We start from the raw sequence: 17197 nt of genomic DNA, 5'->3' as shown, positions 1-17197 counted from the left end.
CTCCTCTGAGTCTGAGTGTGTCGGTCACATACCCTCTCCCAGTTACTCAGTGTTGGACACTCACCTTCTCCCTGTCTCTCACTGTCAGGCACTCAACCTCTCCTTGTTTCACAGGTTCAGATACTCACTCCCTCCCATTTCTCTATTGGATACTCACCCTCTCCCTGTTTCTGTGTCGAATACTTACCCTCTGCTTGTTTCTCAATGTTGAACAATCACCCTCTTCCAGTCCCTCAATGTCACACACTCACACTCTGCGTGTCTCAATGTTGCACACTCACACTCTGTGTGTCTCAGTGTCGCACACAGCCTCTCCCTGTCACTCAGAATCAGACACTCACCCTCTCCCACTTTCTCAGTGTCCAACACAGCCTCCCCCTGTCTCTCAGTGTATCACAGAATATAACACTGCAGTACAGGCCCTTCAGCCCTCGATGTTGTGTCGACCTGTGAAAACCAATCTAAAGCCCATCTAGCCTACACTATTGCAATATAATCCATATGTTTATCCAATGACAATTTAAATGCCCTTAATGTTGGCGAGTCTACTACTGTTGCAGGCAGAGCATTCCATGCCCTTACTACTCTCTGAGGAAACAGCCCACCTCTGACATCTGTCCTATATCTATCACTCAATTTAAAGCTATATCCCCTCGTGCTAGCCATCACCATCCAAGGAAAAAGGCTCTCATTCTCTCCCTGTTTCTCAGTGTCAGATACTCACCCTCTCCTTGTCTCTCAGTGTTGGGATACTCACTTTCTCTCAGTTCTCAGTGTTGGGCATCCATGGTCTCCCTGTCTCTCAATTTGTTGGATACTCACCCTCTCCCTGAATCTCTATGTCTGCCACTCACCCTCTCCCTGTCTCGAAGTGTCAGACACTCACACTCTCCCTGCCTCTTGTTGTTGGATACTCATCCACTCCCTGTTTCTCAGTATTCGATATCCACCCTCTCCCTGTTTCTCAGTTGGCTGGATGCTCACCATCTCATTGTCTCCCAATGTCATGCACTCACTCTCTCCCTGTCTTTCAGTGTGTTGGATACACACCCTCTCCCTGTCTCTGTGTCGCACATTCACCTTCACCGTGTCTCTCGGTGTGTCGGACACGCACACTCTCCCTATCCAATGACGAGACAGAGTACAGGAATGAGATAGAGAATCTGGTGAACTGGTGCGGCAACAATAATCTCTCCCTCAATGTCAACAAACAAAGGAGATTGTCATCGACTTCAAGAAGCATAAAGGAGAACATGCCTGGTTTACATAAATGGGGATGAATTAGAAAGGGTCGAGAGCTTCAAGTTTTTAGGTGTCCAAATCACCAACAACTTTCCTGGACCCCCCATGCCAACACTATAGTTAAGAAAGCCCACAAATGTTTCTACTTTCTCAGAAGACTCAGGAAATTTGGCATGTCAGCCAAGACTCTCACAGCCTTTACAGATGCACCATAGAAAGCATTCTTTCTGGTTGTATCACTATTTGGTATGGCTCCTGCTCTGCCCAAGACCACAAGGAACTACAAAGGCTCGTGAATGTATTCCAATCAATCACCCAAACCAGTCGCCCATCCATTGAATCTGTCTACACTTTCCACTGCCTCGGCAAAGCAGCCAGCATAATTAAGGACCCCACGCACCCCGGACATTCTCTCTTCCACCTTTTTCCTTCGGAAAAAAGATACAAAAGTCTGAGGTCAAATACCAACTGACTCAAGAACAGCTTCTTCCCTTCATCTGTCAGACTTTTGAATGGACTTACTTTGCATTAAGTTGGTCTTTCTCTGCACCTTAGCTATGACTGTAACACTACATTTTGCACTCTCTTGTTTCCTTCTCTATGAATGGTATGCTTTTTCTGAATAGTGCACAAGAAACAATTCTTTTCACTGTACATTAATACATGTGACAATCATAAATCAAATCAAATCAAAAGTCTTTCAGTGTCAGATACTCACCCCCTCCCTATCCTTCAATATAAGACTCAATTTCTCCCTATCCTTCAGTGTCAGGCACTCATCCTCACCTTATTTCTCAGTGTTGGACACTCACCCTCTCCTTGCCTCAATGTCAGTCATTCACCCTCTCCTTGTTTCTGTGTCCGATGCTCACCCTCTCCTTATCTCTCAGTATCTGACACTCACCCTCCCCTTTTTTCTCAATGTGTTGGATACTCACCCTCTCCGTTTCTCAGGATGTCGGTCACTCACCCGCTCCCTGTTTCTCAGTATCGAATACTCACCCTCTGCCTATGTCTCAATGTCGGAAGCTCACCCTCTCCCTGCTTCCTAATGTCAAATATTTGTCCTTTCCCTGCCTCTCAGTGCGGGACACTCACCCTCTCCCTGTTTCTCAGTGTTGGAAGCTCACCCTCTCCCTGTCTCTCGGTGCGTGGGACACCCACCCTCTCCCTGCTTCTCAGTGTCAGACACTCACCTTCTCCTTACATTTCAGTTTTTGATACTCACCCTTTCCCTGTCTCTCAGTGACAGACACTCACCCTCTCCCTGTCAGTGTCGCACACTCACCCTCTCCCTGTTTCTCAGTGTGTTGGACACTCACCTTCTCCCTGTCTCACAATGTCCAGCACTCACCCTCCCCCTGTCTCTCAGTAAAAAGTCTCAACACCAGGTTCAAGTCCAACAGGTTTATTTGGTATCACGAGCTTTCGGAGCGCTGTTCCTTCATCAGGCTTGACTCACCTGATGAAGGAGCAGCATTCCAAAAGTTAGTGATACCAAATAAACCTATTATACTTTAATTTGGTGTGTGAGACTTCTTACTGTTCCCACCTCAGTTCAATGCCAGCACCTCCACATCATATCTTCCAGTGTCAGACATTCAGCTTCTCTCTCCTCATCTCTTAGTGTTGGACACTCACCCTATCCCTGTCCCTCAATGAGGAATGCTCACTCTCTCCCTGTCTCAGCATTCAGCCTCTCCCTCAGTGTAAAACACTCACCCTCTCCCTGTCTCTCAGTGTCAAGACACTCACACTGAAAAACAGGGAGAGAGTGAGTGTGTCTCTCCAGTCCTGTCCTTCAATATAGGATACCTCCTCCAACCCTGCTCCTCACTTCATACTATCCAACTTCAAAGGCCTGACTTTTCACTGTGGAATACTCTCCATAGTTTAACCTTAGATTGTACTCTACAGCATTCTCACCATGTGTTCATTTTACTACAGCACCCATGGATAACACAAGTTTTCACTACTAAGTCACCAGAAAGGCAGAAAGAAATGTGGCCGCCGTCACTTGGTGCTTAAAACAGCATGGAACTGAGGAAAGGGAAAATATTAAGTGAGAGATGTGTTACGGTAGGAGCAGATTTGAGTGAAAGGTGAAAAATAAATTGTTAATGGGAGGGAGGATTATGTGTGGAAATAAACAAAAATCATAAAGTAACAGTATTAAAAACAAAACAGAAAGTGAAGGGAAACAATAAAGAACATAATAAGAACATAAGAACATAAGAAATAGGAGCAGGAGTAGGCCATCTGGCCCTTCAAGCCTGCCCCGCCATTCAATAAGATCATGGCTGATCTGTCGTGGCTCAGTTCCACTTTCCCGCCCTCTCCCCATAACCCTTAATCCCCTCTCTTATCAAAAACCCATCAACCCGCTTCTTAAAAATATTTAGCGAGGCAGCCTCCACCACTTCAACGGGCAGAGAATTCCAGAGATTCACCACCCTTTGAGTGAAGAAGTTCCTCCTCAACTCCGTTCTGAACCGCCCCCCCTTTATCTTGAGGCTGTGCCCCCTAGTCCTACTGTCTTTTTTGAGCGGGAAGAGTCTTTCCACCTCTATCCTATCCATCCCATTCATCATCTTAAACGTCTCAATGAGATCTCCCCTCATTCTTCTAAACTCTAACGAGTACAAGCCTAGTTTATTCAGCCTCTCCTCATAGCTCAACCCCCTCAACTCCGGTATCAGCCTAGTAAACCTCCTCTGCACTCCCTCCAGGGCCAAAATATCCTTGCGCAGGTGCGGCGCCCAAAACTGCACACAGTACTCCAGCTGCGGCCTCACCAATGCCCTATACAGCTGCAGCAAGACCTCCCTACTTTTATATTCAATCCCCCTCACTATGAAGGCCAGCATCCCATTCGCCTTCCTGACCACCTGCTGCACTTGCAGGCTGGGTTTTTGCGACTCATGCACAAGGACCCCGAGGTCCCTCTGCACCGTCGCCTGCTGCAGTTTTTCGCCACGTAAGTAATAGTCCTTCCTACCATTCTTCCTACCAAAGTGGACCACCTCACACTTGCCAACATTAAATTCCATTTGCCATTTCCTGGCCCATTCGCCCAGCCTATCTAGATCCTTCTGCAGACTCTCCACACCCTCCGCACAATTTGCCTTTCCCCCAGATGAGCAGTCAAATCAGTTCTGACAGGGTGGTAAATGCCATGGCTTCCTCCTGTACTTGTACAAAACAGAAGTGTCCTGATATGAAGGGACTGTGTGGTACAGTAATTGAGACCATGTCTCCTTCACTTGAATGCTGCTCAGAGCAGGTTTAAGTCTCCTGTGTCTGCTTGCATGCACCCATTTGAGAAGTTCATTTTAGACATCTTCCAGCGCCTGTGTACATATGGAGGCACTTATAAGCTATTGATACCTTTTTAGCAGTGTCAAAGTCCATCCCTTCCAAGGCCTCTATCGCCAGGTCCCTCCAGTCATTCTCTGTTACTCCTAAGCAAGCAATTTGATAGGCTTCCTTATACATCTTCTTTTCCAAGTACTGGTACATGGGTGCAGACTTAATTAAAACAAGAAAGTTGCCTGTTAATATTGATGAAGTCAAATAGAATAATTTTTCATTTGTATTTCTTTCCAAATTAACAAGTTTCCATCTTTGATCTGGACTGAAAGAGATAACCTTTAAAATAGACAGGTCTAGTCAATGCTATACACTTAGGGTGATTAATTAGGTGATGACTTTTTGTGCTATGGGATGGGGTATATTAAACATGCTGGTTCAGATCCTGTGATATCCATTAATGAGATGCTCTCTGATTCCGGGAAGTCCGCTAATCTTTCTCCTGGGTCATGTTTTAACAATCCTACCTTATCTAGTCTAGAGCAGTTTTTAACATTTTAAAATATGAATTTGAGGTGATAAGGAATGGAACATTTTATTAAGCACAAGCAGGGCAGTTAGATACAAGGGGAAGCAATTTGCTCTTCCCCAGCAATAGGGCTTAGCTTTATTCAGAAAAGAATAATTTTGACATTTATTTTCTATCATTGATCATCCTATATGAAGACTGCCAGTTTAGGACCAATTGTGGTGAGTTGTGACAGACTCCTGCCTTGGACTGAGACTGTCAAAGATCATTTTAATTGGAAACCTCAAGCAGCAGACATTGTTTTCATTCATCCAATTGGCTTGGGGTAGATTTGAGCCAGTATCTATCCCAGTTTCCCACCTGAATATTAAAAACAATGGCACCAAAACTTTTTAACCTACTTTACCCTATAACATACATCTAGAATACATCCATGAAGACAGGCAGACATCCTACTCTCACACTTGTCATTATGACTCTGTGACCAGTAAAAGCCCTCAATAACAGTAGCTTTCCTCTAAACCCACACAGACCTGGCAGTTTAATTGAGATCCAAATTTCAACCGATTAGTAACCCACTCTTCAACCATCCATTCAAAACCCCCAAACCCCCAGTTTTAAAAGTAATTGTTTTGCTAATTTTATTGTCAAGTTGTTTTCCATTACTGGAGCAGGATTCATGGGCATCAGAAGCCCTCCCACAATTTGCCTGCTGCCACTTTAAACTGAGCCAGACAGCAAGTGACTGAAGACAACAGAGGACAAAACAACCCAGCCCAATTCACTCTCTAAAAGCAGACTATTGGGTATGATGGAAATCTGAAACAAAAACAAAAAAATGCTGGAATTACCCACAGGTCAGGCAGCCACTGTGGAGAGAAAAACAAGAGTTAACATTCCAGGTCAACAATGTCACCTCTAAATACACTAAATGCTCTCTTTCAGCATTCTGAAGGGATGCTCTCTCCATGACATTTAGTCCATTCCTCAATCATCCCGAAAATACCTTCCCCTTCCCACAGCACTTTCCATTCTATCGCAGGAAGTGTTACATCTCACTCTCTGACCTCTTCTCTCCTCACCATCTTAGGCCCAAAATACCCCTTCCTGATGAAGCAGAGATTTATATGTACATCTTTCAATTTAGTCTGCTGCTCACAATGTGATCTCCTGCATGTTGAGGAGTCAAAATGTAGATTTAGTGACTGTTTGGTGGAATATCTCTGTTTGTTCCACAGGCATGACCCTGAGGTTCCAGTGGCCTGTCATTTTGATTCTCCACCATGCTCTTACACTGACATTGCTGTCTCTGGCTTATACACTATTCCAGTGAAGCTCAATGTAAACTTGAAAACCAGTACCTCATATTTTGATTGGGCATTGGACAGCTTTCCAGACTCAACATTGAGTTCAACAATTTCAGACCGTATTTTTGCCTTATTTTGTTTAATTTGCGTGATTCGATTTTTCTCTTGTTTTCTTTTTCTTACAACAGAACTACGCTGTTCAGAACTTCTTGCCCCAACTTGATTCCCTTTGGTTCTGAAAGACTCTTCTGTCATGAACTCACTATCAGGGTGGGATGTCTGGTAGAGGTAAAAGTGGGAAAGATCTTGGGAAGGACAGTGCCAAACAGCACCGGAAAGTTCTCCACGATAATATCCAGGGAATAACTAAGCCTGCTTTCCGTCAGCTTGCTTGGCGTGGGGGCGTTAAGCACATTTCAGGCCTCATCTACGAAGAAACCCGCGAAGTCCTGAAGGTTTTCTTGGAGAACATCATTCAGGACTCGGTTACCTACACCGAACACGCCAAACACAAGACTGTTACTGCCATGGATGTTGAGTACGCCCTGAAACGCCAAGGATGAACCCGCTGCAGTTTTGGTGGTTGAAAACTTAAGGTAAAATATTTCCACCTTGTCCCACCCACCATTTGTTCAAAGCCAATTGTACTTCTAACTTTTCCCAGCTCTGGTGAAAAGTTAACCTGAAACATTAACAATGTTTCTCCTTCACAGATGTTGCCTGCCAGCTGAACACTTGCAGCATTTTTTCTCTTTATTTCCAATCCTGTCTCTATATTACTTGGATTTTCAGCATCATTGGATATTTATTAGCAATGGATCCCAGGTGCTAATGATTTGACCCCAGTGGTGTCGAAGTCAGCTGAACAGTTCCAGCTGCTGCGCTGGCTGAGTTTAGCTAACTATGACCAAGGACTACTGTAGTCTCAGTAACACATTTCATTTATGAATTAAAGCATCAGCAAAACTATTCCCATTGATCATTATCCACTGCTCGTCCATGCGTCAGTCTGTACAATCAGGCATACCTGTGGAACCTCGACTGCAGACATAGCATAGACATGCAAGCAAAAGATTTTGGAGCCATTATATCCCACCACGAAGCCCTGGAGCTTCTGCTGATGCACAGGAAAATTACTGGCTTTGATGTTGAGAAAACCACCGCCAGAAAAACAAAGCATGTCTTCACACTGGGTGTTCCAAGCCACACTGTTAGCATTTGGCTCCTGCAGGAGAAATTGACAGGTTATCATTAATCAGCATTAATTTAAGAAAATACCATTTTCCAACAATTATGACACTTATTATCTATTATTGCAAGCAATGCAACACAGAATCAGCAAAAATGTTGGGGACAAGATAAGGTAGTGAGTGAGTGACAAAAACTAGCATAAGCATTTAATGGCAATAACTTCTCTACTGAACTTATCATTGGCAGTCTCACTCCTTATCACATCTAAAAGAAATGGTCAAAATTTCCACTTTGCCTTATCGCACCTGTATCAAACTCCAGGATTAGAAATCTAATCAAAGAAGGGTGTGTTCCAAGCTGAACGTTATAGTGCAATTTTGCCAGAATCAAAGTTTAAATTGCAGGCAAACCAGTGTAAGACTGAGAACTTGTGTTGGATGTGACGGTTTGAGTGAACATTCTCTCACAAATTCAACTTTGCACCAATTTACTGTACAACTGCACCTTGGACAAAAGCCAGCTTTCTAAATTTTTCAATGAAAGTTAAGAACTGAGATGTTCTCTGCAGTGTCTTTAAGCTCCTAATACTCAACGAGTGCTGGCTGCTGTTAACTTCTCTCTGACATTAAAGGTTCCAAAAGCAGCTGGAGGTTGGCGAGGATGTGACTGAATAAATAGATCCAGTGTTGTGCTGTGTGGGAGACATTACTGCCCCTATCAGTTTAAAAATTACCAGAATGCCAAAGATATTCACAGAATATTTACACCTTCACTGCATTCAACTTACCTGGAAAAGGAGTTCTTTGGTACTTATGTCATATACCAGACAAGTGTTGTGCTCATCGACCACAGCTAGTTTGTTCCGTGATGTACTCATATCTAAACACCGTACAGATGTGGCTTGCTTAAGAAGCACAATGGCAAATGGGTTGTCAACAAATATTTTCAGAATCTATAATGGATAAGCAAACATACATATTCATTTCTTTGAAACATCAGCTTGATTTGTGATTCATTTTAATACTATAACCTTACGTGTGGTAAAGATAAGTAATTATTTTCTGAAACAGTTTATGTATAACCTCCTTCTCTTTCTAAACATGGGTAAGCAGTGATAATGTTATGGTAACCACTGTGATTGTCAATACAACTCCCTTAGGGCCTTATGGCATACGAATTCCCCTATTAGGCAACTGGAGGTTCACCCAATAGGGAAAGAACAGTGGGGGCTCCAATCATGCCGGCTCTCAAAGGACTCCCGGGTTGATCTATCCTGAGCAGTACACTGTAAATAAAGGGCGACAGTGAGAGAAGACTGGCCTCAGTGAGATTATTACATTGTTGACAACAAGTAAACAAGTTTTTTTCTTTCCTATGATAATCTTTGCTGTCAAGACAAGTAATCCTCAGGCAAAAAAAAATCTCTTTGGTAAAGTTGAAGTCTACAATGCAGTAATGGAAGACTGGGCCCAATATACAGAACGCACGCGTTATTTTTAATCGGGCTAACAATATTGAGCAGGACGAGAAGCAGGAAGTGATCCTGTTGACGGCATGTGGGGTTCTGACCTTCAGTGTAATATAAAGCCTGACCTACCTGGATGCCCCCAACTCCAAAACTTTCAATTAATTAATGGACTTAGTTAAAGGCTACTATGAACCAAAACCTTCCATAATACTCCAGCAAAATCACTTCAACATAACAGGGTGTTTACCTAGGGAACCTATCACCAAGTTTTTGACCACACTGCAAAAATTGGCAGACCACAGTGAAGTTGGGCCACCCGTGAACAATGTTGCGAGATAGACTGCTCTGTGGAATTAATGTGACAGTCCAAACCAAAATTGATAGCACATAATCTGGATCTAAAGAAGGCCATTGAGATAGCTCTATCAATGGAGAATACAGAGAAAGGAGCTCACTGCATCTTGAGGGGAACTGCTTGATAGAGCAGACGCAGCACGGTTTCGTTAAAGGGAAGTCGTGTCTGACAAATTTACTGGAGTTCTATGAGGATGTGTCTAGGGCGGTGGATAGAGGAGAGCCGGTGGATGTGGTCTTTCTTGATTTTCAGAAGGCGTTTGACAAGGTACCTCACAAGAGGTTATTGCAGAAGGTCAGGAGGCATGGAGTTGGGGGTAGGGTGTTAGCATGGATAGAGGATTGGTTATCAAATAGGAGGCAGAGAGTGGGGGTCAATGGGTGCTATTCGGATTGGCGGTCGGTGACTAGTGGAGTGCCCCAGGGGTCGGTGCTGGGGCCTCAGCTATTTACCATTTATATAGATGATCTGGAGGAGGGAACCGAGTGTAGGGTGTCGAAATTTGCTGATGACACCAAAATTGGTGGAAAGGCAAATTGTGCGGAGGGTGGGGAGAGTCTACAGAAGGATCTAGATAGGCTGAGCGAATGGGCCAGGAAATGGCAAATGGAATTTAGTGTTGGCAAGTGCGAGGTGGTCCACTTTGGTAGGAGTAATGATCGGAAGGATTATTACTTACGTGGAGAAAAACTGCAGCAAGCGACGGTGCAGAGGGACCTTGGGGTCCTTGTGCATGAGTCGCAAAAACCCAGCTTGCAGGTGCAGCAGGTGGTCAGGAAGGCGAATGGGATGCTGGCCTTCATAGCGAGGGGGATTGAATATAAAAGTAGGGAGGTCTTGCTGCGTCTGTATAGGGCATTGGTGAGGCCGCAGCTGGAGTACTGTGTGCAGTTTTGGGCGCCGTACTTACGCAAGGATATTTTGGCCTTGGAGGGAGTGCAGAGGAGGTTTACTAGGCTGATACCGGAGTTGAGGGGGTTGAGCTATGAGGAGCAGCTGAATAAACTAGGCTTGTACTCGTTAGAGTTTAGAAGAATGAGGGGAGATCTCATTGAGACGTATAAGATGATGAATGGGATGGATAGGATAGAGGTGGAGAGACTCTTCCCGCTCAGAAAGGATAGTAGGACTAGGGGGCATAGCCTCAAGATAAAGGGAGGGCGGTTTAGAACAGAGTTGAGGAGGAACTTCTTCACTCAAAGGGTGGTGAATCTCTGGAATTCTCTGCCCGTTGAAGTGATGGAGGCTGCCTCGCTAAATATTTTTAAGATGCGGGTTGATGGGTTTTTGATGAGAGAGGGGATTAAGGGTTATGGGGAGAGGGCGGGAATGTGGAACTGAGCCACGACAGATCAGCCATGATCTTATTGAATGGCGGGGCAGGCTCAAAGGGCTAGCTGGCCTACTCCTGCTCCTATTTCTTATGTTCTTATGAACTACAGGGACTATCAGACAGCAGTGTCTCCAATTGGAAAAAGGGATGAAATGTAAGGCCAATCCCTCAACTGAGAGCAATGGTATTAATAAAATATCACAGAATACCGTACAACAGTGGAGCCCAAGTAGCACCACCAGAAAGCCAAGTAAGGGAAGGGACAGCCATCAGACTCCCAGGGAGCATATTCCAGAAGGTTGTAGATGCAAGTCAGTGAACTATTGTAAGTACCGCAGAAGACCACAACTAAGGCAAAAATATAGGGACAGTGAAAATGTGTGCTATTTCGAAAAGAGGGCAAGGTCAATACTGGACCTTATCTTGCAGGTATGCCCACTAGCAAGAACAGAGACAATGCAATTAATAGCATCTCCATGACAAATGTTGCCCCCATAATGATGGAGTTGTTAGTAAATGGGCACCCATTAAAAATGAAAGTGGATACAGAGACTGCTACATCCATTATTGGAACCAGACTTATAATCGCCTTTGGGCTGGAATTCAGTTCCTGAACTTAGAAACCAAAGGCTAGACTGGCCACTTACAGGTAATCATGGCTTAAAGGTACAGACAATGCGAGTGGGGAGAGGGCCTAGCACAGGTTAAAGAGCTGTGTATTGTCTCAGCCAGGACAGTTAGTGAGATCAAACGAGCGGCGTTCATTCATCCATTGTTGTAGCGTCTGCATGGTCTCCCAAATGTATCATGTCTCGGGACATCCTTTCCTGCAGTGTAACAGGTAAACAATGTTGGCCAAGTCACAAGGGTATGTATCGTGTACCCAGTGGACGGCATTCTCACGATGGCATCCACATCTTGCAAAGCTTGCTGTGGCAGGGCTGTGGCATGGCCACCACTCTCCTGAAGGCTGCGTAGTTTGGGGCAGACAATGGTCTGTTTGAAGATGTGCAGTTGTTTGAAGGCAAGAAGTGGGGGTGTGAGAATGGCCTTGGCGAGATAGAACAAAGAACAACACAGCACGGGAAACAGGCCCTTTGGCCCAACGAGTGCCCTCCTCTACCTATGACCTTTGTCTACGCCTATTTGGGAAGATTGAGGGAAGACTAATTTAGGGATAATTTGTTACACCAATCAGCCTAAGAGCACGTTTTTGGGGTGTGGGAGGAAACTGGAGAAAACCCATGCAATCACAGAGAGAATGTGCAAATTCCCACAAACACTGGCCCAAATCCATGTATCTGCACAGCAAACAGTGATAGTCACTGAGCTGTCGTGTTGCACGTCAGATGATCCAGTTTAAGCGTACACTAACAACGTGAAGCACTAGGCAACTCTCGAAGCAACATCCAAGAGCAGCCCTCGCACGACACACCGCGTGTATGAGATGGACGCCGCTCGACAAACACCAGGCAGGAGTGTTCCCTTCCAGTCAGGGAACACTTCACCAGTCACGGGCATTCAGCCTCTGATCTTCAAGTAAGCATTCTCCAAAGTGGCCTTCACAACACACAATGCAGAGTCTCTAAGCAGAAACTGATAGGCAAGTTCTGCACATACGAAGGTGACCTCACCTGGGATCTTGGGTTTATGTCACAGCATCTGTAGCCCCCACAACTTGCCTGGGCTTGCAAAATCTCACCAATTGTCCTGGCTGGAGACAATACACATCTCTCTACCCTGTGCTTAACCCTCTCTCCACTCACACTGTCTGTATCTTTAAGACTTGATTACCTATAAAGACTCGCATTCCAACCATTATCTTGTAAATTGAATTTATGTCTGTATATGCCCTGTTTGTGAATACAAGTCCTCACTCACCTGAAGAAGCAGCTACACTCCGAAAGCTTGTGCAGCCAAATAAACCTGTTGGACTTTAATCTGGTGTTGTGAGACTTCCTACTGTGCTTACCCAGTCCAAACCGGCATCAGATGTTTCAGGAGGGACAGGGAGGGAGGCAAAAGAGGTAGGAGAGTGGCACTGTTGATCAGGGATAGTGTCATGGCTGTAGAGAAGGTGGACGCCGTGGAGGGATTATCTACGGACACTCTATGGGTAGAAGTTCGAAACAGGAAGGGGTCAATTACCTTACTGGGTGTTTTCTACAGGCCGCCCAATAGTAACAGGGTTGTTGAGAAGCAGATAGGGAAAAAGATCCTGGAGAGATGTAATAACAGAGTTGTTGTGATGGGAGACTTTAATTTCCCAAATATCGATTGGAATATCCCTAGGGTAAGAGATTTGAATGGGGAGGAGTTTGATAGTTTTTTTTATCTTGTACACCTCTATTAGGTCACCTGTCATCCGTCGTCTCTCCAAGGAGAAAAGACCAAGCTCTCTCAACCTACCCTCATAAGGCATGCCACCCAATCCAGGTAACATCCTTGTAAATCTCCTCTGCACCCTTTCAATGGCTTCCGCATCCTTCCTGTAATGAGACGACCAGAACTGAGCACAGTACTCCAAGTGGGGTCTGACCAGGGTCTTACACAGCTGCGGCATTATCTCCCGACTCTTAAACTCAATTTCTCGATTGATGAAGGCCAGTACACCATACGCCTTCTTAACCATATCCTCTGCCTGCAAAGCCACTTTGAGAGTCCAATGAACCTGGACCCCAAGATCATTCTGATCTTCCACACTGCCAAGAGTCTTACCCTTAATACAATATTCCTTCATCCCATTTGACCTGCCAACATGTACCACTACACATTTATCCGGGTTGAAGTCCATCTGCCATTTCTCTGCCCAGTCTTGCATCCTATCTATGTCACGCTGCAACTTCAGACATCCCTCCAAACTATCCACAACACCTCCAACCTTCATGTCATTGGCAAACTTACCAACGCATCCCTCCACTTCCTCATCCAGGTCATTTATAAAAGTCACAAACAGCAAGGGTCCCAGAACAGATCCCTAGGGCACTCCACTGGCGACCAACTTCCATGCAGAAAAAGACCCATCTACAACCACTCTCTGCCTTCTGCAGGCAAGCCAGTTCTGGATCCACAAAGCAACTTCCCCTTGGATCCCATACCCCTCACTTTCTCAATAAGCCTTGCATGGGGAACCTTATCGAATACCCTGCTGAAGTCCATATAAACTACATCCACCACTCTTCCTTCTTCAATGTGTTTACTCACATTTTCAAAAAATTCAACCAGGCTCGTAAGACATGATCTGCCTTTGACAAAGCCATGCTGACTACTTTTGATCATACTATATTTCTCTAAATGTTCGTAAATCCTGTCTCTCGGGATCTTTTCCATCAACTTCCCAACCACTGAGGTTAGACTCACCAATCGATAATATCCTGGGCTCCTCCCTTTCTTGAATATAGAAACCATTCAGCATCGAATCATCTTGCGCAAACATTAAACATATTACAAATTTCTTTCTTAATCTCTCCCATAATAGAAATGTACTGAAAATAAATGCAAATGGTTCTGTTTTCCTCTCCACAGGAATCTATATAACTCAGCCCAAGACTCAAAGCAGCGACCATATAAAGTGAAGGAAGTGCTGGCCCATGTGCCACCATCCAGCTCAGGAGCAGCTCTCCATAGAGCAGAGAGAAAAGCATGGGAGGCAGTGGCATAGTGTATTGTTGCTTAATTAGGAATCCAGAGACCAAGGGTAATGCTCATAGGAACTGGGTTCAAATCCCACCATGCTAGATGCTGAAATATAAAAACTTAATAAAAATAACCATTATTGATTGTTGTAAAAACCCACCTGGTTCCCTTTAGGGGAACAAACCAAATATTATTGATTAGTTAGGCCTACATGTGACTCCAGACCCACAGCAATGTGGGTGACTCTAAACTGCCCTATGAAGTAGCTAAGCAAACTACTCAGTTGTATTCAACTACTACAAATGGAACAAAAGGTATGACACCAGACAGATCACTCAGCATCGACCTAGGCACCTGCTGACCCTGCAAAGTACAGCTTGTGAAAACGACACAACAGTAATTATGGGTGACTTTAACATGCACATTGACTGGATTAACCAACTTGGCAAGGGTAGTCTTCAGGAAGGGTTCATAGAATGCATAAAGGGACTGTTTCTTAGAACAGAATGTTATGGAGCCAACCAGAGAACTGGCTATTTTAGATGGGGTATTATTTACAATAAGCAAGGATTGATTAATATCCTTGTAGTTAAGAATCCACTTGGAAGGAGTGATCATTGCATGATAAAATTTCAAATTCAGATTGCAAGTGAGAGGACAGTATCACATGCTCAAATTTTAGCCTTGGTCAGGGGTAATTGTGCAGGCCTAAGGAAAGAGTCAGCCCAAATGGATGGAGCAAAGGTACTAAAGGGAAGGACAATAAAAGAACAGTGGCAGTTGTTTAGGGAGATGTTAAACACATCTCAACTAAGGTACATTCCTGAGAGGAAGAGGAAATGCAAAAGGGGAAAAATCATCCATGGCGTAATAAGGAAATCAAAGATAACATAAGGGCAAAAACGAGGGCATATAATACTGCAAACATCAGTGGCAGCGTGGAGGATTAGAAGAATTTCAAACACCAATGAAAGGCGACTAAATACAATATCAAAAATGCTAAAATGAATTATGAAAGGGAGCTAGTTGAAAACATAAACATTGACACTACAAGTTTCTGCAAGTATATAAAGATGAAGGGAAAGTAGATGTTGACCCTTTAGAGGATGAAAATGGTGGGGTAATAAGGGAAACTCGGAACTGGCAGAGGCACTAAACCAATATTTTATCTGTGTCTTCACAGTAGAAGATAATAATTCTGTCCCAAAAACTGTAGCTAACACAGCGGAATTTGGTGAAACTACTATAACCAGGGAGAAGGTACTCTGTAAACTGAAGCATTTAAAAGTAGATAAGTCTCCTGGACCTGATGGCCTACACCCTAGGATGTTAAAGGAGGTCATGGCAGAGACAGTGGATGCATTAGTTATGATATTCCAAAATTCTCTGGATTCCAGAAAAGTACTGGCGGACTGGAAACATGCTAATGTGACACCCTTGATCAAGAAAGGAGAAAGGCACAAAGTGGAAAACTCTATACCAGTCAACCTAACCTCTGTGGTGGGAAAGTTGCTGGAGTCAATCATTAAGCAGGAGGTGACTGAGCATCTGGAAAAGCAAAGTTCAATTCATCAGTGTCAGCATGGTTTTGTGAAGGGCAAGTCTTGTTTAATAAACCTGCTAGAGTTCTTTAAGGATGTAAGTAGCAAGGTAGACAACAGGGATCCTGTGGATGTGGTCTAGCTGGACTTCCAGAAGGCATTTGGTAAGGTGCCATAAGAGACAGATTCAGAAGGTTAGATCCCAAGGTGTTGAGGGTAGAGTAGTGGCTTGGATTGAGGATTGGCTGATAGATAGAAAGCAGAGGTTGGGATAAAAGGGTCCTTCTCCAGTTGGTGATCTGTAACTAGTGGGGTCAGTTCTCAGAAGAGTGTAACATAGCAAAATTTGCTGACAACACAAAACTAACTGGGAAAGCAGGCTGTGATGAAGACATAAAAAGTTAACAAATGGATATTGACAGGCTACGGAATAGGCCAGAATCTGGCAGATGGCGTTCAACGTGGATAAATGTGAGGTTATCCATTTTGGCCGGAAAACTAAAAGGTAAATTACTACTTAAATGGGGAAAAAATTCAAAAGGCATCTGTGCAGAGGGTTCAGGGTCTTCTTGTACATGAGTCTCAGAAAATGAGTATGCAGGTGCAGAATGTTATAAGGAAGGCAAATGGAATCTTGGCATTTATTACAAAGGGTCTAGTATAAAAGTAGAGAAGTGCTGTTACAATTGTATAAGGCATTGGTGAGACGACAATTGGAGTATTGTGTTCAGTTCTGGTCACCTCCTTTGAGAAAGAATGTGGTGGCACTGGAGGCGGTTCAGAAGAGGTTCACTAGATTGATTCCGGATTTGAAAGGGCTGTCGAGTGATGAGTGGTTGAGTAGCTTTGGCTTGTACTCACTGGAGTACATGAGAATGAGGAATTTGATTGAGGAATATAAAATACTCAATGGGATTGATAAAGTAAATGTTACCAAATGTTCCCTCTTCTAGAACAGTCTAGGACAAGAGGTCATAGTTCATAGTTGCAGAGTAAGAGGGCGGAGGTTCAAGACAGAGATAAGTAGGGTTATGAATCTATGGAACTCTCTGCCCCAGAATGCAGGGGATGCAGAATAAATCAGTGGATTCAAGAAAGAGACAGATAAATATTTGCTCAAAAGCAGGGTAAAGGGTAATGGGGAAAAGATAGGAAGATGGAGGTAGGATGAGATGGAGAAGACCATCCCATCTGGGCAAATGGGACCTGTTCAGATGGGGTGGTCTTCGTCTGAACCGTGCTGGGACCAGAGTCCTGGCGAACTGTATAACTAGGACTGTAGATAG

At 44.2% G+C, this 17197-nt stretch overlaps 1 protein-coding gene across 3 annotated transcripts in view; it reads right to left on the bottom strand.

The window, feature by feature from the left end:
- ift122 (intraflagellar transport 122 homolog (Chlamydomonas)) overlaps positions 1 to 17197 on the bottom strand; it is a 211307-nt gene that overhangs the window by 138388 nt on the left and 55722 nt on the right. For all 3 annotated transcript variants that reach the window (XR_013886242.1, XM_080184780.1, XM_080184790.1), the window contains exons 13-15: positions 8366 to 8530; positions 7415 to 7612; positions 4630 to 4770 (exon numbers count right to left, since the gene is read on the bottom strand). Coding sequence is in view for 2 of the 3 variants with exons in the window: in XM_080184780.1 (XP_080040906.1) it covers positions 4630 to 4770; positions 7415 to 7612; positions 8366 to 8530 (504 nt within the window). In the remaining variant the exon portion in view is untranslated. The remainder of the gene's footprint in view (positions 1 to 4629; positions 4771 to 7414; positions 7613 to 8365; positions 8531 to 17197) is intronic.

Source organism: Carcharhinus amblyrhynchos, chromosome 3 (genome assembly GCF_965287045.1).
Source record: "Carcharhinus amblyrhynchos chromosome 3, sCarAmb.v2.hapA, whole genome shotgun sequence".
Taxonomy (NCBI): Eukaryota; Metazoa; Chordata; class Chondrichthyes; order Carcharhiniformes; family Carcharhinidae; genus Carcharhinus; species Carcharhinus amblyrhynchos.
Note: the sequence above shows the minus strand (reverse complement) of the source record. Positions and strands in the feature narration are given on the sequence as shown.